Here is a 21,725-nt window from a genome sequence, read left to right on the forward strand (position 1 = left end):
GTAAGCTATGTCTCTTTCTCCACCATTCAGTGTAGATTATTACTGATCTTCAACCTCAACTCTACTTTCCTGCCAAAACCCTTAACCCCTACTCTGTCCAAAAATTGTCCTCCTTGTCTTTTTCTGATGACTTTACTTTACTTTGGTTAAATTTTACGATTTAGGGTGGGCCTCTGGTCGTTTACAGAGGGATTATTTGAATAATTGTCAACGCATGTATTGTCTGCAGTCAAGCCTTGAACACCCATGCCTTCCTGAGCTGTAATAATTCTGTGATCTTCGATCTTTGGGTCATGGGCGTTTGAAGCTTTGCGCGCAAGCTTCTGTTGCAGGTAACTGAGAAAGGATCAGATAACTGGAATAAGGAATTTTGGCATTCTGTTCTCCACATTCACACACCAATGAATCTAGAAGGAGATAAATTGTAAGGCAGTGCTAATTTAGGAGTGGTTTAGGAGAAAGTGAGGACTGCAGATGCTGGAGATCAGAGTCAAGAGTGTGATGCTGGAAAAGCCACAGCAGGTTAGGCAGCATCCGAGGAGCAGGAGAATCTGCGCTGTGCTTTTGCCGTACCACACTCTCGACAGCAGCGGTTTAGCCCTAACCTCTCCCTTCCTTGTCCTTAGACTTGCAGTTTTTCATACGTAGCCCACATTATGCTCTGTGCTCTCCTACCAGTCAGTCAATCTCTCACTCATTGCTTTACTTAAGATTGAGTTTAAAAATAAAGCACCTTCCCCTTAAGACATAAATGAGGAGAATTTTGTTTCTGTGAGAATCCTGAGTTTTCAAAGTTGTTTCCAGCAGCTTGGTGGAAGCAGGGTGACTGAGTATTTTTAATGTGGAAATGGATCAATTAATAAGGGAGTTGAAGGTTTTCGGGCCTTGAGTGGGTGTGACTATGGAATTGAATCTGTAATCAGATCAGCCAAGAGTTTGAATGTTGGACTGGGTTTGAGCAGCTGGGGATTTTCTTCTGTTCCTAATTTGCATGTTCCCATGTACATTCTGGGCCTTGCTGCGTAACCAGCCGCCAACTTCTTGGTTCCTTCCACGCCTGGTCTTCGACACGTTGGTAGTGTCACTGGAGACGTACCAGGTGTGACAAAAAAAAACAGGCATTCAGTTTTGAATTTAGAGAATGTCTTTAGTTTTCATTGTTTCTGACACAGAATGAGGTCATTCAGTCGAATTGCTCTGTGTGAGGGTTTATGCTCCGGAGAAGTCCTTCCCACTCAGTCTTCTGTAGGTTTTCTAAGAATAAAGCTTAGCTGTTTATTCATGGTTATTTGCAAGTGATGTTTTAGAACAGCTTACTCCAATTATGAAAAGTAAATTAAGAGATGTATGACTTCTGAATGTCTTCTACAACCTCTTTGGCCATTGATTACTTGCTGTCAGTCAGATTCCCAATATGTGTTTCAGCAGTGGTGGGTAGTGTGTATTGCAAACATTAAAATGCAAGTCTCCCATGTAATATTTGACTCTTAATTAATTTTTGGAGTTGGCCATATTCTGTTCAGAAAACCGGACATCTTATACTTAAAACGCAAGACTAACTTTCTTTCTTTCCCTTTTAAAATTTCTGCTTTAGTGGCACCCTGTCCGACCGATCATAGCCTCGATATCCAGTGGAGTCGTGTCTATTTGGGCTCAGAACCAAGTGGTAAGTGCCAGGGTTGACTTTATGTCTCTAAGGCAAGGCTCCTGAATCTGAATAACAATCACCAGATGACAGATGTCTGCACCAAATTAACTATTCCTGAAAGCTGGCATCTGTGTATCAGATTAAATTCTAGACCATTCTAGATTTGGTGCCTAGACACACGCACCTATCTGTGGCACAGTCATTGGGAAGAGATATAAAAGCATATCCCGTGGTTACAAAACCCCAGTGTGGAGTGAAAGAAACAGCTATGTGAATCTTTTGAGTGGATATGTTAAAAAATGAATAAATATATTTAATGTGTTGTCCTATCACGGCTCTGGTTGGCTCACCTCGTGGTACTTTTCTTTCTTCGGCTAATTAATTTGGAAAGCAGTTTAATATCAGTTGTTGGCCAAACCCAGTCAGTATGGAGCGACTGAAATGTGAGATTTTAGTGGGGATGACATGGCCTCTGATTCTTGTTATATTCTGTTCCAGTGAGCAGTGAAAAATTATTTTTACAGCTAAGTAAACTTCTAATTTGACAGCCTTCCCATCGGTTGGCTGTCTCTGTCCAGCTGAGAAAGGAAATGCCTGAGCCAGTGTCTATAATCTGAGAGAGGCCTCCCCTTATCCAGAGCTCCTGTATTCTTGGTCACAGTTTAATTTGAAAAAGGTGGATGGAGGGGTGAGGTGCGGTGTGCTTAGGAGGAAGGTAGATTCTTTGAAGTATGTTTCTGCTGGAAAACTAATTCTGGTCTGTCGACTTCATCTCTTGTCTCACACTGTGACCAGTGAAAGTGGTTTGAATGAAAATAGCATCAGGCTTTATGGAAGTGAATCATGAAAAAAAATGGTGTGAATCTGTCCTACTGTTACAAGACTGGCCTGATCAGCTCTGGAACACATACTTCATTTTCCACTTTCCTCCTCTTTTATTTTCCCAGATATGTAGATGTTTTGCTCTTGGAGCTTTTGTTTCAGGATTGACTGTCTGGAATTCCAAACGGAGCCTGTTTGACTGAACGTGGTTACATTTCTCTTAGGAAAACTGGAGTGCATTCGCTCCAGACTTCAAAGAGTTAGACGAGAATGTTGAATACGAAGAGAGAGAATCTGAGTTTGATATTGAAGATGAAGATAAGAGCGAGCCTGAACAGACTGGTAAGAATGAAAACTGGAGTATGTGTGCAGCTCTCTGGGCACCCCACTTGAAAGATGTGAACACATTAGAGAGGTTGTAGAAGAGGTTTATGAAACTTGGTTCTGGAATGACAAACTTCAGTAATGAAGATAAACTAGAGAAGCTGTTACTGTCCTCTTCAGAAGGGAGAAGCCCATTTGATAGCAGCTCTCAAAGTCATGAGAAGTCTGGACAAAATAAACAGTGAGAATTTGTAACTGTTTGTAAAAGGGAGTCTGATGAGAGGGCACATGTTTGAAATAATTGCAATGTATGAAAAAGGCGTTTTCACACAGTATGTGTGAAAGTACTGTCTAGAACTCTGATGGAGGCAGGTTCAACAAGGCAATCAGGAGGGCATTGTTTCTGTTCAAGTAACTTCTAATATTGTAGGTTATGGGGTAAAGGAAGAAAGATGACAGTAAGTCATAATACTCATTCTGAGAGTGCATGGGCTAAATGGCTTCCTTTTACACGATAACAATTGGTTCGAATTTCGTATTACTGACTGTACTTCAGACCCAGCTAGAAACTGTAGCAAATTGGCACCTGGTCCCTTGGTGGCTCCTTAGTAAACTGATCAATACATCTCAGCAGCTCTGGCTGCAACTGTGGAGAGAGAAACAGAGTTTTGAGTTTTCAAGCTCAGTAGCTCAACTTTGCCGGACTTGCTGAGTTGCTGCAGCGTTTTCTGTTTTTATTTCAGATTTCTATCACCTGTATATTGATGTTTGAACGACCAATTTATCTGTTTGTCCATCATTGGTCTTCAGGATTGCATACATTGATTTCTCAAAAGTGTGGGGCAACTACTGCTGGTGTTGCCAATATATTCAGCCGTGTTCAAAGCAACAATTGGTCATAGTGATCTCTGTCATGGTATGAAATGGAGGTTGCCACCCCTTTGATGATTAAAACAAACACACAAAGAGGAGCATCTCATCTCATAATCTGATAAAAAAAGTGTGACAAGGAGTATTACATACCTCCCAGACCCCACCCCTCCAATCTCTTGTAAAGGACTGGTTAAATGAAATGAAATCCTTTCACTCACTTTACAATTAACAAGTAACAATTTATTTATCCAACTCTAACAGTGAACAAATTAACAGAATTTCTAACAAGCTGAACAGTTACTCCCTATCTATACATATTCCCTAACTGAGCTAAATTCCGTTGGTATGCTGTTTCAATAACTTAGATCCCACTCACGTAGCTCTAAGTAATAAGAACAATAAATTCAAACTTGTCTGTCAAAGTTCACACAGAATGGTCTTCCTGAACTTTCTCGAGAGTGTGGTGCTGGGAAAACACAGCAGGTCAGGCAGCATCTGAGGAGCAGGAGAATTGACATTTCGGGCATAGGCCCTTCAACAGGAATGAGGCTTGTGGGCCGAGGCTGAGAGACCAATGGGAGGGGTGTGGGTTGGGGAGAAAGTAGCTGAGAAAGCGATAGGTGGGAGTAGGTGATATTTCAGAGGTCTGGAGGTTGGTGCCGAGTTGGTGGCTTGAGACTGGTGTAATGTGGGGGGAGGTGAAATGAGGAAGCTGTTGAAATCCAAATTGATCCCGTGTGGTTGCAGGATCCTAAGGTGAAATATGAGGCGCTCCTCCTCCAGGAGTCTGGTGGTAACGGTTTAGTGGTGAAGAAGACCCAGGACCTGCATGTCCTTGATGGATTGGGAGGGGGAGTTGAAGTGTTCAGCCATGGGGCGGTGGGTTTGCTGGGTGCGGATGCCCCAGTGATGATATCTGAAACAACCCGCAAGAAAGCGTCCTGTCTCCTAGATGTAGAGCAGACCACATCGGGTGCAACGGATGCAGTAGATGACATTGGGAGAATTACAGGTAAATTTTTGACCAACGGTTTTTGAAGGTGGTGGAGGATGATGCGGTGTACGCAAAGGTTGGTGGGCTGGAAGATCAGGACCGGGGAGGGTTCTGTCCTTATTGCATTGGGAGGGATGGGGTTCAAGGGCGGTGGTGAGTGAAGTGGAGGAGATTCGTTGGAGGGCACTGTCAACCACATTGGAAGGAAGTTGTGATCATGGAAGTAGGAAACCATCTGGGACTTTTTGAGGTGGAATTGGTCATTCTGGGACCAGATGCGGCAGAGGAATTGGGAATAAGGGATGGTGTTTTTACAGGAGGTAGGGTGGGAGGAGGTGTAGTCTAAGTAGCTGTGGGAGTCAGTGGGCTTGTAATAGATGTCTGTGGTTAGTCGGTCACCGGAGACAGAGATGGAGAGGTCCAGGAAGGGGAGTGAGGTATTTGAGATGGTCCAGGTGAATTTGAGGTCAGGTGGAAGGCGTTGGTAAAGTTGGTGAACTGTGCAACCTCCTCGTGGGAGCAAGAGGCGACACCGGATCAGGTGGGGAGTGGTACCGGTGTAACTGCAGAAGATGGACTGTTCCACATATCTGACAAAAAGGCAGACAGAGGTGAGTCCCATGCGGGCGCCCACGGCTACCCCTTTGGTTTGGAGGAAGTGGGAGGATTGGAAGGAGAAGTTGTTGAGGGTGAGGACCAGTTTAGCCAGGTGGATAAGGGTGTTGGTGGAAGGGTACTGGTTGGGACAGCTTGAGAGGAAGAAACGGAGGGCTTGGAGACCTTTGTCATGGCAGATCGATGTGTACAGGGACTGGATGTCCATGGTGAAGATGAGGCGTTGGGGACCGGGAAACTAAAATCTTGGAGGAGGTGAAGGGCCTGGGTGGTGTCACAAATGTAGGTGGGGAGTTCCTGAAGTAAGGGGGACAGGACAGTGTCGAGGGAGTTGGAGCCTGGCTTCAGTGGCGTAGAGGTCGGTGCACCACTCTACTACTGCCCTTTCCCTTGTCTGCTGGTTTGATGGTGAAGTTGGGGTTGGAGCATAGAAACTGGAGGGCTGCATGTTGTGAGGACGGGAGGCTGGAGGGGGGGAGGAGGTTGGACAGGTTGAGGCAGTCGATATCACAGCGACAGTTTGAATTAAAGACATCGAGGGCAGGTAACAGGCCGGTACTGGCTGTCCAGGTGAATGGGATGTATTGGAGGCGGGAGAAGGGGTCCTCAGTGGGTGGGCGGGTGTCCTGGTTGTAAAAGTAGGCCCAGAGGCGGAAGCAGCAGAAGAAACGTTCAAGGTCGCAGCGTGTGTTGAACTCATGAATCTGGGAGCGTAGAGGGATAAAGCTGAGGCCTTTACTGAGGGCTAAACGTTCATCCTTAGTGAGGGGGAGGTCTGGGGGAATGGTGAACACACAGCAGGAATGGGAGTTGGGACCTAGAGTGGGGCTGGAGCTCGAGGTGGGTGTGGAGACAGTTGCTTGAATGGGCGTGATTATAGAGTCCAGAGTGACGTCGCCAACGGAAGCGACACTCACGCAGGGGGTGGAGAGTGAAGCTTATAGCTGTGTCCACAGTGACGTCATGAGCAATATGGGCGGCATTTCGGTTTGGTTCTCGGAGGGTGACGTCACTGGTGGTGGAAGTGACATCGGCAATCGAGGTTTCCGTGTCTAGGTGTGTGGTATTCGGGGCGGAAGTGGCTACCACATTTGCAACTCCCACTTCCTCCGAACCAAAGGCATGCCATGACCTACGCCATGCAGACATTTAATTTGTTTATAACCAGAGTAGTTCGAGGTTGTCAACACCGTCAGATTTAAATTTAATTGGTCCTTAGTCCTTTTAAATTGAATTGGCTGAATTTAAACTGTTGTCTGGCAAAAATGCAGTTTGGGTCTGCTAACTGAACAGCTTTTTAATACAATATGTCAGTTTGAGCACCTGCAGCTGGTGCCCACAGACATTCATTGTTAAGTCTCTAAGAACACCAGCTCTTAAAGGGATGGCACAATACTTTCCCCCATTTTACAACTTTACCATTTTTGCACACCAACTTCATGACAATAAAAGTATGGATTCCTCTGAGAACTGTATTTTTTAAGAACAGAGCATGTGAACAGGTCTTTTGGCCAACTATGTCTATGTCTATCATGATACCATTCTAAGCAAATCTCTTCTGCCTGCACGTGGTCTGTATCCTGCTATTCCAACCTGTTCGTGTACCTGTCTGAATGCCTTTTAAACTTTGCTAACGTATCTGTTTCCACCAGCTCCCCTGACAGCGCCTTGCAGGCACCTACCACCTTCTGCTTAAAAAAAAATCCTTGCACATTTCCTTTAAACTTTTCTGCTCTCACCTTAAATGTCCCCTAAAATGTGACATTTCCATACAGGGTGAAAGAGTCCAAGTATCCACACCTCTCAAAATTTTACGTACTTCCATCAGGTTGTCTCAGTTTCTGACTTTCTTCTAAGACTAACTGCAATCTTAATAAACTTCACTAAAGACCATTTTAAGTTCTCAATATTTTATTAGACTATAATAGTTATTTGGATCATACTGTTTTAGCTGTGAAGGGTGTTGCTTCCATCATGGGTACATCGTGCTACCATATTAGGAAGTTGTCCCAGCCATCTTATACTTGTAAACTAAAGTGTACACCTTTGTATTGTTAAGTAAAAAATGAGGTCTGCAGATGCTGGAGATCACAGCTGCAAATGTGTTGCTGGTCAAAGCACAGCAGGTTAGGCAGCATCTCAGGAATAGAGAATTCGACGTTTCGAGCATAAGCCCTTCATCAGGAATAAGAGAGAGAGAGAGCCAAGCAGGCTAAGATAAAAGGTAGGGAGGAGGGACTAGGGGGAGGGGCGATGGAGGTGGGATAGGTGGAAGGAGGTCAAGGTGAGGGTGATAGGCCGGAGTGGGGTGGGGGCGGAGAGGTCAGGAAGAGGATTGCAGGTTAGGAGGGCGGTGCTGAGTTGAGGGAACCGACTGAGACAAGGTGGGGGGAGGGGAAATGAGGAAGCTGGAGAAATCTGAATTCGTACCTTGTGGTTGGAGGGTTCCCAGGCGGAAGATGAGGCGCTCCTCCTCCAGCCGTCGTGTAGTTGTGTTCTGCCGGTGGAGGAGTCCAAGGACCTGCATGTCCTCGGTGGAGTGGGAGGGGGAGTTAAAGTGTTGAGCCACGGGGTGATTGGGTTGGTTGGTTCGGGCGGCCCAGAGGTGTTCTCTGAAGCGTTCCACAAGTAAGCGGCCTGTCTCACCAATATAGAGGAGGCCACATCGGGTGCAGCGGATGCAATAGATGATGTGTGTGGAGATACAGGTGAACTTGTGGCGGATATGGAAGGATCCCTTGGGGCCTTGGAGGGAAGTGAGTGTGGAGGTGTGGGCGCAAGTTTTACATTTCCTGCGGTTGCAGGGGAAGGTGCCGGGGGTGGAGGTTGGGTTGGTGGGGGGTGTGGATCTGACAAGGGAGTCACGAAGGGAGTGGTCCTTGCGGAACGCTGATAGGGGAGGGGAGGGAAATATATCCTTGGTGGTGGGGTCCGTTTGGAGGTGGCGGAAATGGCGACGGATGATACGTTGTATGCGCAGGTTGGTGGGATGGTAGGTGAGAACCAGTGGGGTTCTGTCTTGGTGGCGGTTGGAGGAGCGGGGCTCAAGGGCGGAGGAGCGGGAAGTGGAGGAGATGCGGTGGAGGGCATCGTCGATCACGTCTGGGGGGAATCTGCGGTCCTTGAAGAAGGAGTGCGGCGGAGACGAAGGAATTGGGAATATGGGATGGCGTTTTTACAGGGGGCAGGGTGGGAGGAGGTGTAGTCCAGGTAGCTGTGGGAGTCAGTCGGTTTATAATAGATGTCTGTGTTGAGTCGGTCCCACCAATTCCAACACCGCACAGCCCAGATGGCCTCCTTCTTCAAGGACCGCAGATTCCCCCCAGACGTGATCGACGATGCCCTCCACCGCATCTCCTCCACTTCCCGCTCCTCCGCCCTTGAGCCCCGCTCCTCCAACCGCCACCAAGACAGAACCCCACTGGTTCTCACCTACCACCCACCAACCTGCGCATACAACGTATCATCCGCTGCCATTTCCGCCACCTCCAAACGGACCCCACCACCAAGGATATATTTCCCTCCCCTCCCCTATCAGCGTTCCGCAAGGACCACTCCCTTCGTGACTCCCTCGTCAGATCCACACCCCCCACCAACCCAACCTCCACCCCCGGCACCTTCCCCTGCAACCGCAGGAAATGTAAAACTTGCGCCCACACCTCCACACTCACTTCCCTCCAAGGCCCCAAGGGATCCTTCCATATCCGCCACAAGTTCACCTGTACCTCCACACACATCATCTATTGCATCCGCTGCACCCGATGTGGCCTCCTCTATATTGGTGAGACAGGCCGCTTACTTGCGGAACGCTTCAGAGAACACCTCTGGGCCGCCCGAACCAACCAACCCAATCACCCCGTGGCTCAACACTTTAACTCCCCCTCCCACTCCACCGAGGACATGCAGGTCCTTGGACTCCTCCACCGGCAGAACACAACTACACGACGGCTGGAGGAGGAGCGCCTCATCTTCCGCCTGGGAACCCTCCAACCACAAGGTATGAATTCAGATTTCTCCAGCTTCCTCATTTCCCCTCCCCCCACCTTGTCTCAGTCGGTTCCCTCAACTCAGCACCGCCCTCCTAACCTGCAATCCTCTTCCTGACCTCTCCGCCCCCACCCCACTCCGGCCTATCACCCTCACCTTGACCTCCTTCCACCTATCCCACCTCCATCGCCCCTCCCCCTAGTCCCTCCTCCCTACCTTTTATCTTAGCCTGCTTGGCTCTCTCTCTCTTATTCCTGATGAAGGGCTTATGCTCGAAACGTCGAATTCTCTATTCCTGAGATGCTGCCTGGCCTGCTGTGCTTTGACCAGCAACACACTTGCACCTTTGTATTGTTATCAAACTTTGACCTATTTATGTTTGAAAATCCTTTAGGTGGCGATGCGGCTGAGGATGAAGAGGTTGATGTCACATCCGTCGATCCTATTGCTGCTTTTTGTAGCAGGTAGATCACTACACCTGAATATATGTTGTTTCTTGGTTGTTGTTGCATCAACTTCGATTTCAAGCTCGGGAATTTCTTTGGGGTGCTGCATCTTGTTGTCGGGAGAGTTGCAGAAACCAAGGATTTTAATTTCCTGTTGCTCTCTACGTCTCGATATATTGATTGGAATTATTCTTTTGGTTCATTCTTGAAATGGTCCGTCGTTGCCATGATGGTATTTATTGTCCATCACTGCTTTAACCCACTGCAGTCCATGTGGTGAAGGTGCTTTCCTGTATTTCTTGGAGCTCTGGGATGTTTACATTGGGCAGTAATCTTCAGCAGACAAGTAAAGTGAATGCTCCTCCAGTACACATGTACTGTGTGGTCAGTAATGGCTGGTACGTTCTCATATTCTTGTGTGCACCCTGTGATTGCGCACTACACTTGAAAATGTGAATTCATGACTTCATAAAATAGGACCAGAAGAGTCTTAATTTTTGGTCATTGGGTGTCAGTCAGAGAATTAACTGCATTGGGCTAGAGTGGGAGGATGATCAGGGGATATTGCTCTGGGTTCATATGAATTTACATGCTGCATTGGGCTTGGGTACCAGGTCTTCCATCATCTCCTTGTCTCCCGACACTTTACTGTAGATTGGTGACTTTTGTTGGTGGTTGAATATTTCCTCAGCGAGAGTGATGTTTTCATGTTCATGTCACTGGACTAGTAATCCACGTAGCCAGGATAACACTCTGAGAACATGGGCTTAAACCCCACTTTGGCAGATGGTGAAATCTAAATTCAATAAATAAAATCTGGAATGAAGATTAGTGGCCATGACAACTATCATCAATTATAAAGATCCTTGCCTTTAGGAAAGGAAATCTGCTGTCCTTACGTGGTCTGGTCTACGTTTGACTCCAGACCTACAGCAGCACGACCTACCCTTAACTGCCCTCTGCAATAGATGAGTGGGCCACTTAGTCCAAGAGCAATTGGGAATGAGGAACAAATGTTTGTCTTGCTAGTGACTCCCACATTCCATGAACGATAAAAAAACTCATTCAGTGAACTTATAAAATGTTATGTTTATCTTCAGCCTTTTCTACTGACTCTTGATCTGCAGTTAACATACGTGGCCTCAGATTCAAATTGCTTAAGCGACAGCGTCAATTACTGTTCTGCTCTCTGTAAGAGGCCATTTCTTTTCCAACCATTTTCTTCGCTGCACATTCTGTGGAAGTACAGCTTGAGAGAACTGCTTTCATATCCTTTGAAGAGAGAAGCTAATAGTTGGGGGTAATGTATGTGGTTTCATGCCTTGCATTGTTTCTACCCAGTGATGAAGAGTTTGAAGACTGCAAAGCTCTCCTCTACCTCCCAATATCTCCAGAAGTGGAGGATCCTGAAGAGAATCCCTATGGACCACCTCCTGAAGCAGTGCAGGTGAGATTGCAAGTAACACTGTAACCCAGTGTTGCTGATGAGCAGTAACATGAGCAGTTTAATTTGACATTAACTTCACTTGTGTTTGGAGGGGTTGGGAGTTTGAAACACAAGCAGATCAGTCAAAATCTTAGTGCAAGCCTGAGGGGCCGAATGGCCTACAGCTTTCCCTGACTCATGTGTTCGTGCGAATGAGCGTTACTAACAATGCATTAGGATTGATAATATTTTGGGATTCTCTATCTGAGTGCTTTGAGACAGGTAATTGCAGCAAACCTGGAAAAGCAGGTATCTGTGGAACCCAGAGCACTTCTCCACTGTCGGGATTTCCTCGCTTTGTGTCCGAGTCTTGGTAGCATCTCTGTTGTCATCGTGTAATCCTGCTGCTAGGATGGTAGAAGGTGAACTAGATGGGCCTTGTTCTCTTTTCCCAGTCTAGAAATCCCGATACTGGGGATTCAAAACCGAAAACTACTGTTTTCAGTTTTCAGGCCACTGCTGAAGATATGTTTAATAATACTTTTTTTTGCATAAGTGTCCTACTGTTTTATTTCTTCCAACAGTTTTGTATCTAACTTTAATTTCTGTCAATTTTATAGGTTCATGCTAATTAATCTTGCTGTCCTATGTACTCCCCATTCCCTCCCCACCGAAAACCACAATAGTCCAGACTTCAGGTGCAAGGTTAAAGCAGGCCTGGCCTTTCCCCTCGGCTGGATGTAAATGAATGATGCATTCCACAGAATACCCAGGTCAATACCCACCTCTCAACCAGCACCTAGCACGTACAAACTGATTATTTTCACCTTGATGTTGGTGAGACCTTGATGTGTGAGGGTTAGCTGCCACAATTTCCATTTTATAAAAGTGATTAAACTCCCAAAATCTACTTGATTGGCTGCATAAAAGTTAGCGTTTCTTTAAAGTGTTTTGTTTATACATATATTCTGATTACCCTGTTCAGAGATGTTATTGTACACCTCTGCAGCATGTGGGACTTGAACTGAGCCTCTGCTCAGAGGTAGGGACACCACCACTCACCCACAAGAGCCCTTTAATTTTTATTTAGTGCCGTTAATGTGAATGTATTAAAATATCTTAAGGTGCCATAATTAGGGGAAAAAACACATTCAAAATTTATGAATAGCAAATGGATCAATGGAATATTTTATCTCTGAATGACAGAGCGTCAGCATGATGGTGATGCTTGATCTAGTGTTGAGTTTGTGCTGGAGTATGATGTTCACTCAATGGAGGGGCTTCACTTCCTTTGTCGTTGAGACTAGTCAGAGAGTGAGTGAAATTATTCTGTGTTTTGAGATTTTTTTTAATAGCTTCTATGTCTTGGACAGACCCCAGGAGCTGATGACCTGAACAATCCGGATAAGAAACGACAGGCGTCCACTGATGGGTCACAGCCGCCAAAGAAGAAACCCAAGATGACGACTATTGAGCTGCAAGGAGTTCCGTGTGATGGTACTTGTTACTTATTAGACCAGCTATCACAAGTATTTTACACTTTGTTTTGATAACTCTTTGCTTTAATAATCGTTCCTCAACCTCCTATTTGGATACATTATTTCAAAAGGAGGTAGAGAGTTTCATTGGAATTTGGAGGAGGTTAAAATGGACTATAGAGATGCCTGTACTACCTTGGTGATATCTCATTAATGTCCAGATCATAGAAAGCAGTAATACTGTGGGAGATCTGTGGCTGTTCGAGTGAGCTGTACTTGTACTGAATCTTATATTGTGCACAGCTTGGCTTGAAGTCATATTGCTTTGTGTTAGGGGATGGAAATGTGTAGGATGAGATCAGTTCACAAAATAGAATGCATAAAAGATTAGGATAGGCCAAGGTTGTTACCAGAAAGCTTTATAGACCATACAGTCTTGTTAATGTTTAAACCTTATCAAGGCAAAGCAGAGTTACTGGGTAACTTAGGAGCAGAAATGCTTACCCCCCCTTTTCCCCTTCCAATTGTCTTCAGTCTCACTGGCTCAGAAGCTGTGGTCCAAAAGGCGATTGCTTCTGAGTTCAGCGACAGTAACCAGCCGGTTTATTTTCTCCTGCAGAAGTTCACCCGTTGCTGGGTGTGAAGGGCGATGGCAAGTCGAAGAAAAAGCAAGCAGGCCGGCCAAAAGGAACGAAAGGTAAAGAGAAAGATTTCATTAAGTCGAAAGCCTTCAAAGGGGACAGAGGTCAGCCTTTGGAAGGAGCAGTGAAGGGCAAGGAGCTAGCGGAGGTGGCTGAGCCACCCGCAGGTAAGGACCACGGTGGGAGCTCCCGCAGCTTACCTGATACCTGTGCTTTCTCCCGCCACCCCCGCTTCCTCCTCACCCTTCCGCTCCCTCTAGTTTCTGCTCCTGGTTTTGCATGCGGAGTTGCTGTTAAGTGGATAGCAGTGTGTAGTGTTTGCAGCAGTGAATCAAGCTGTTTAGCTTAATTAGTCCACGTGTGGAGCACAAGGATCTCCAAACCTTTCCCGATCCTCCTTCATTTTGCCTGCACCATGTCGCTTTTTATTAATGTCATTCCCCCCATTTGCTTACGTAGTTTTTCCTTGGCAAATCCAGGCAACTTGTGTCAAGTATTTCCCTACACCCATCAGGCCTATTGAAAGTTCTAACCGATTGATTCCACTACCCTGCTGTTTTATTATAGGTCTGGACTTTTGGCTTCCAAAGTCTTCACGTTCTTCTTAAAGTGTGTTGCTCAAAATTGAGTAAAATGTGAGGTCGGCAGATGCTGGAGATCAGAGCTGAAAATATGCTGCTGGTTAAAGCGCAGCAGGTCAGGCAGCATCCAAGGAGCAGGAAATTCGACGTTTCGGGCAAAAGCCCCCTGACCTGCTGCACTTTAACCAGCAACACATTTTCAGCTCTGCTCAGAATTGAGGACAATACTCCAACTGAGACTAAACTTATGTTTTATATAGGTTTAGCATAACGTGCTTGCTTTATACTTTGTGCTTCTGTTTATAAATCATTGGAAATTTTTATTTATTTGCATATAGCAGTGGTTTTCAAACATGTTGTGGGGAATGCCTTCAAAATATTGTCATACTCCTGGGAATCTTTGGTTACAAAACACGAGTGAAAATGCCACACAAATAATCATGTCCAAATATTGGAGACCAACAAGCAATTCAGCGTGTTCAATGTTGAACAATGTAGCTCAGTCAGATCATTGGAAAACGTACTGAAATCAAATAATGTTCTGTCAGAGTGCACCTTCTAAGAGCTGTGTCCAATTCAGGCCACCAAGAAATATTAAGACAGTGCAAAAGAGTCACAAGACTGGACTGGAGTCGGATTTATGGATTATGAGAACTGGGAGATGGAATTTTGGACATTCCAAGGGAGTTGTTCTGTTATTGCTTGGAACTGCAAGGTCAAAATGTTAAAGAAGAAAATGGCCTATTTGCTATTTAAGAATAAACGCAAGATGCAAGAAAGTAATGTCCTCTCCTTTTTGATACAGTTTCATTTTCAAGATTGAGATGCGTTAATTTGCTCACTCACCTCTTGCTCCCTCTCTAGAGTGTTTCACCAACACCTTTATACTAATCAAGGCCTTGTGTACCCCTGTTTGAAAACCATTGTTATGTTAAGATTGGTATTATAATTCAGCAGTATCATTCCTGCTGGGGCTGAAATTAGCCAAAGGGACATACATCCTGAGAACTTGGTTTCATGTTTCCTGTCCATTACCTTGAGATACTTCAATTTTTATTCTCTGCCTCTCTCTCTCTCTGGGTTTTCAGGAGGAGGTGTTATTTCTGACCTGCTGTAAACACGGCTGATGATGATTTTTCCATCATCGTTGACATTATTGAGCTACCTTCATACTTCTTAGTGTGATGCAGCACCTGGGAAGAGAATGACTGTCGGCCACTTTGTTGGCCAAAGAGAAAAGGAACCTTCATGAACCGAAGGGATGGATAGGCCCTTCATCCCTCCTCGAACTATGGGCATTGAAACATCAGTCAGCTGAAGATCTCTTACAGTTCACCAGGAAAACTGACGTGTAATTTCTGTCTTCACATGTCATACAGTGAATATATTACTATTTATATGGAAATATAACAAGCAAGGCACTCAAGTCTGAGAAGATGAACAAAACTATCATCCTCCAGTTTTGCTTTTGTAGTAGTTATTGATGGGTGTCCCTTTCATGTTCTGGGAGGTCACAGGACTGACATGTCAGGTGCACTGTAAAGTTTCATAAAATCCGGTTCCAGAGACACACAACCTCCCTCTCCATCACGTATTTTTCTTTTAAAGAAGAACTATTTGTGGTAACCTTGAGAGATCTGGGTGCTTGTATATCTTTTGTACTGGTTTGTTGTATAACTAGCTGGCGGTGAATGGCTAAATATCGTAGATTTAACTTTTTTGTTATTTCTTTGTTTATGAAGTGGACTGATAATCCTGTTGTGGGCTATAACTAATGCCTCTATTGAAGTGAGGGTTGGCAGTTGCTTTTTTCTTACTTTTCCCTTCCCTTGATCTTTCAAAGTGTAGCACTTCCACTCAGCAGTTGTACATCTTCACAATCTGTACCAACTGGCTGTATCTAACTATTGTGCTGTCGCAAATCCCTATCCCTTCTCCTGTTGAGGAACCTTAGGGATCTGAATTTCCCCAGGCTTTCTGCTGGTGCAGGAGGCTGGTAGAAGATTCCTATCTGGTTATGCTTCCGGTCTAAGTGAGGACCTGGCATTTGAGTGGGCAGTCAGTACACCAACTGGGGTGGAGTTGGACTGGCATCCCAAAGGATACCTGCCTCCAATCAGTGAAATCATTGCCAGGCCCAACTGCTGATCGGTTCCTGAACTTGGAGATTCATCTCTCGAATGGTTTACAGTGAATCTTTCGACCTCTTAGTTCAACCTCTGCAGCCCCAGAGCCCTGTCCAGCAACACTGAGATCGGATATTATGGAGGCATCGGATAGATGAGTCCCCAAAATCGGCCCGTTCTGGGAAGGGCTTCTCTCACTGATCTTAAAAACTGTAGACCAGTCAGGTCAGGAGAGCGATGTCAGAGTTACAGCTGGAATAGCTGCCAGTGCTCAAATAGAAGTGCTCAATCTGTTTATGATTACTGGTGCTCCCATGTGGACAGGGCAAGACAATTCACATAAAGTAGAGATTCCAGGAGATGAGGGTGAACAGGATAATTTTGATGGCCACCTTCAATTTAATTTGTTTATTATCTGAAATAAGCCTCTCCATCAATTAACTTTTAACTAACTCTTATTTGTTCACTTTCACAAATAATGAAGTCCTGTTTTAATATTCAGTGACACTATGGACGAATTCTGAAGGCTTAGTCAGCTAGTGAATGGGTACCGTTGTGTCAATGGAAGAAACTTCTTGTCTCCACTCTCTACACACACACAATCCAAAGATGTCTTCTCACATGCACGCATGTACATAGACACATGCACACCTAACCTTTACCCCATATGTGCATATTCAAAACCCACGCTCCCTAAAATGTGACTGTCCCTGTGCACCTGAAATGTCTATCACCTGGTAATGAATACCAAAGTCTAACCCCATGCATACAAGGGGAGGGCCCATTAAATGGAAAAATTCAAAGCTCCCACCCAAGCAGATAAATGATACCTTGATTTGAAGCTGCATGATTATTTTCCAGTCATTCCAGTGTCTCGATGTTTTCTAACTGTTACACAAGTGCTCCCCCAGCCCCACCACCACCTGCCCAAGTGTTTCATGTTTCCTTGTTTCACTTTTTTCTTTCTGTAATACTGATGGTCAATTGGAGCAGCTTGGCCGAAGAGAATCTGCTCGTTGTAAAAAGTAGCATTTACAGCTGCACGTGCGAAATACTGAGTCCCGAGAAAATTCTGAATGAAAGTATGAACCATTGACAAATTATGATACAGAAAAGAAGTCTATTGTTGTCTGTGTGGCACAGAATGTTGTAACATGATAAATACTTTTAAAATCGACAAGGTTCTCTTATCTACATTGAGCTGAGCAAGGAATGAGCTATGGTTTTATTTCTGTAGTGCATTGTCCTCATAATCCTGCTGCAAAATTTCAATCCTCCAGTTCCAGTGGCTACTGTGATATAACCTCTGTTCAATATCGACCGACTACCGTTGCCAGGGAACAAATAAGATCAAATTTATTAATCATTGACTTTTTCTTTTGAGGTAAAAAAGAGATGCAATTGAACACATGCCCTTTAATTCAAATAGAATTAGTAATGTGGTATTTGCCACACAGAAATGAGCCCATTTGGCCCAGCGGGTACATTACTGGGGTTTATGGTTTGCAGAAACCTCCCTCTGCTCTTCATCCAACCCTCTTCGCAGAAATCTTTTACTGTTTTCTCTTTTGTGTGTTTATCTCGCTTCCCTAGCACCTATGCAGTTAGTCTCAGCTACTCTTTTAGAGTATTCTCACATCATTGCGCTACCCTTATTTCTGTAAAACTGCTTTAATGGGGGGGAAGGATGATGGATCTAGACCAAAGGATTAGTAGGTTACAGTTCTTTGGGCTCTTCCTGCTACATAGCAGTAAACACATTAAATGATATCTTGCAATTTTCAATGTGACAATCCATTTGTTTGCAGTTTTTATGGTTTTAAATGGTCCCTCTTTTGAGTCTGGGCGTTTCTGTTTGACCCAGTAGGGAGTTTGACAATGAGGTGATGATATGAGGAGAGAAGAGAATAAGATGTTTGTGGAAAGAAACCAGGACAGTGAAGACTATTGGTTGTCCGTTGTGTTTAATTAAGACTCCTTCGGAGAAGGGGAAGCGAGAGTTTCACATTGGTTCTTAAATGACCATTCCGAAGTTGGACAATTTGCCTTCTCCGGGAGCACTGTAATCTGACCCTGCTGGTGCATGGCCCTTGTGCTGGTGAGAAATTCCTTCCGTGTTTGACTGGTCGTGTTAATAACAGATAGCTGTTATTGTTAAACCACCTCTTCCACTTGGGGGTCGGTTGTTTTGCAATGATCCTTTTTTTAATGTTGATAGGACAAATACTTGTTAAATCCTCTACTGCATTTAAATTGGCCAGATTTCAGAAATGTGTAGATGACTCAAGTGTATTGAGATGACCCAATATTTGGTTGTACAGAACATAAATGCAAGGATGGTTTGAGCAACTGTGTATACATTTTCTTAATTTCTGTAAATAATAAACATTAACCTGGTTTTAATTCTGTTGGTGTTTTTTGTTTAATTAGAAGGGGTAGTCTCATCTGTAACTTCATTGGCTGGATTATGAGCACTCATTTCTGGGCATGTCTTCATAGGCTGTCTCCTGGACAATTCATTTGCTCTTGCCTGAGAGACTGAGTGCTTTGGCCTTCAGAATGTGCACGACAAACATTCACTTAGCTTTTAAAGCATGCTGTTTTCTTGTTTAGTGGATGTTGCTGCCAAGGGCAGCATTTATTGTTGGTTGGGTCAAAATATTAAACCTTCCTACCCTATAATAGCACTGTAAATGTGCTGACCACAAAGGGAATTTGCATGTTCAACATGGCTGCTCACCACCATCTTCTGGAGGGCAATTAGGGGTGGCCAATAAATGCAGGCCTAGACAGTGACGCTCTCATCCTGTGAATGAATAAAGAAAAGAGACATGGCTCGGGTGGGTATCTGAAGATGAGGAAGGCCCTTAATCAGAACAGAGGAGGCTGTTCATGGTGTGACGTTGTTGAACTCGAAGGTTGAGTGTTGAAGGCTGTAAAGTGACTAAGTGGAAAATCAGGTTCTGTTCCTTCAGCTTGCATTGATCTTCACTGGTATACTGCTGAAGGCCTGCAATGGACAGGCAGTATGTAGGCAGAGGTGGCTACTGCAGATGCTAGATTTTAGAGTGGTGCTGGAAAAGCACAGCAGGTCAGGCAGCATCCGAGGAGCAAGAAAATTGATGTTTCAGGCAAAAGCCCTTCATCAGGAATGAAGGCAGTATTTATGTAGGGATGACCATGAAGCTGTCTGGGACGCCATGTGAGGTATGATTTGAGAGTATGGGTAGTTCTTCTATAATGTATGTTTCGTGAGTGCAAACTGGTTATAAAACAATTGATTAATTGTGGATATTGTTCACATAATGCAAGCTTTCTGCTGAATGGGAATAGTGGGTTTTCCATAGCACGATTTTCTACAGTGCAATTTATGTAGCAATTTCCCATAGCGCGAGGTTGCAGAGGAACACAACTGTTGCGTTATAGCAGAATGACCTATATCACTGTCTAATCTATGAAACAGCTCTCCCCATTTTGACACCAACCTCTAGATGTTGTTAAGGAGATGTTTGCAGGGTGATGGTTGTCACTTCCAGTTGCTGAGTTGATGCCAGGTGATCTGTCCAGTTTCATTCCTTTATTTTTGTGACCTTTTAGCAGTTTGTTGTAAATGAATAGCTTGTGAGGACAGCTAAGGATAGGGCAAGGGTGTAGCTCTGGAGTCGTATATAGGCCAAGGCAGGTGAAGACAACAGATTTCCCCTACCCCTCCAATACTACTGCATCATTGTCCCTCTGTTGTAATAAAGTAACTGGAAGAACATCTTGAAATTAATCAGCATTTTTGTTTGAGACATTGCCTTGCTGTACATTTGACCAACCACCTCCCAGCTCAACAGAACGTCAAATCAGTTTCTGTTAAAAGTTTAGAGTCTTAGTAACATTAAGACCAGTACAATAAAACTAAGACATTGCTGTACTGTATTTGCCAGATCAAAATTTGCACTTCTTTAAATTATCTATCAATTTCTACTAGCTGTCAAATCAGGGAAAAAGGAGCAAATTAAAATGGGAAGGTCTTCCATTGTGAAGGTTGTGTTGTTTTGGAAAATCCAATGTTATGAGTAGTTATTGTGGTTACTTTAATGATCAAAATTTTGAATCCTTCTATTTGTGTGATTGAAAAGCAATGAATATAAGTCTGGCAAGGTGCATTAGAAGCGATAACAAAGTTGCTTGGAATCAAACAAAACCCATTGCTAATAGTTATACCCCTGAAGGGAGTGCAGAGATCTTGGAGAGATGGGGGCTGGAGGAGCTGACAGAGATTAGGAAGAGCAAGGCCATGGAGTAATTTGAAACCAAGCATGAGAATTTTAATATCGCGATGCTGCCAGACCAGAGGCTAGTGTTGGTTAGTGAAAGCAGGGGTGGTGGGAGAACACAGCCAGGTTTGAGGTAAGGTATGAGAAGCAGAGGTGACCTCTACCATGCGATGTTAAATAAGTCGCATTTAGTGTGCTACATAATAGTTAAGCTGAGAAATTTGCTGCTTTATGAATATTTTCATTGTCCAGGACCTTGACTAAGCAACTTTAATGTATCCCTCAGGAAAGGCTTTGTGCAACATTTTGTTGTGGAAGTGAATTTATTAGTGCTTACGATTAGGAAGATGTATCATGATCTTTATGATATGATTTGTTTTTGCATGATATTGCAAGTTACTGAAAGCACAGTCTGATACAGGTACAGTGAGTAAGGGCACATACACAGCTGGGAAACAACAGGGATAGTCACTTAGTACTTACTCCCTTAGTACTTACTCCCTTTACCAATTAGACTGAAGAAATGTAGAACCAACAAAGGGGGGTGTGGTGTCAAAACTGAACTGATGAAAAGAGGGAGACAATATAGAATTAAGTGAGAGAACGAGGCAAATACAATATAATAAGTTATACTTTGGAAAACTTCAATTAAATCCTATGGGAATTAGACTCCCAAATTCTAATGGTTAATGGTTGTTTGGCAATAAGAAATTTATCTGATGATTAAAAGAATTTATAGATGTGATATATTCAAAATGTAACATTGCTGTGGGGAATTTAAACTGTGCCCCATGTTACAGAATGCACTGGTGAGGCAGTAGATGAGGTCCCACTTTTACGAAGGTTGGAGCTGTATAAACAGGTTTACAAAGCTTGGATACCAACACTGAACTGTGCATCCATCCTCTCCTGAAGTTACTGTATGATTTCTATATGAGGAGATGGTATGTGCCATCAATCTCACCCTTACTTTATCATTAAATTCTCACCCATTATTTTGCGCATCTAAAAGTGTACCAATGTTGTCATGGTGTGACCTGAGCTCCATTGTTTCCAGTGGTTGATGTAATAAAGACTTGTTAAAATTGGATCATCTGCAACCTTAATCCTCTCTCCTCCCTTCCTCTTGTTCTACCCCACTCCCTCAGGAAATGCTGGTCCCTCATGCTGATATCTACCGTGTCCTCTCTTTTACTTTCCTGATTCATCTGGCCACCTTCCAAGAGGATTTAAACACCTTACCACCGAATGCAGAGAATGTGACAATTACTGGGAACTTGCTGGTAAGTGTGAGCCCCTGCAGCAAAACCTGTGGGCTGGGTTGGAGGTCCGAGTATTACTGCAAGATGGACAAAAAGGGGCAGAAAAGTAACTGCACGTTAACAAACGCCTTGTGCCTGATCAATGAGGACTGTGGTCTGATAGCCAAGACCACTACCGTAGGTGCCACCTTGAGTATCAGCTGCCTGGATGCAACCATCAAAACTTTAGGATCATCA

General features: G+C 44.3%; 1 protein-coding gene across 4 annotated transcripts in view; it reads left to right on the plus strand.

Annotated features, from left to right (window-relative positions):
• rbbp5 (retinoblastoma binding protein 5) overlaps nucleotides 1–21,476 on the plus strand; it is a 37,795-nt gene extending 16,319 nt beyond the window's left edge. Inside the window, exons 9-15 of one of the 4 annotated variants that reach the window (XM_060845325.1) lie at nucleotides 1,595–1,666; nucleotides 2,695–2,812; nucleotides 9,658–9,727; nucleotides 11,051–11,156; nucleotides 12,509–12,632; nucleotides 13,233–13,421; nucleotides 21,375–21,476. In XM_060845325.1, the coding sequence (XP_060701308.1) occupies nucleotides 1,595–1,666; nucleotides 2,695–2,812; nucleotides 9,658–9,727; nucleotides 11,051–11,156; nucleotides 12,509–12,632; nucleotides 13,233–13,421; nucleotides 21,375–21,397 (702 nt within the window). In that variant the 3' untranslated portion in view covers nucleotides 21,398–21,476. Of the gene's footprint in view, nucleotides 1–1,594; nucleotides 1,667–2,694; nucleotides 2,813–9,657; nucleotides 9,728–11,050; nucleotides 11,157–12,508; nucleotides 12,633–13,232; nucleotides 13,422–14,923; nucleotides 18,365–21,374 lie in introns of those variants that run through there. The other 3 variants (XM_060845327.1, XM_060845326.1, XM_060845324.1) reach the window with 3 other exon arrangements.
• Nucleotides 21,477–21,725: the final 249 nt, after the last annotated feature.

Source organism: Hemiscyllium ocellatum, chromosome 26, assembly GCF_020745735.1.
Source record: "Hemiscyllium ocellatum isolate sHemOce1 chromosome 26, sHemOce1.pat.X.cur, whole genome shotgun sequence".
NCBI lineage: Eukaryota > Metazoa > Chordata > Chondrichthyes > Orectolobiformes > Hemiscylliidae > Hemiscyllium > Hemiscyllium ocellatum.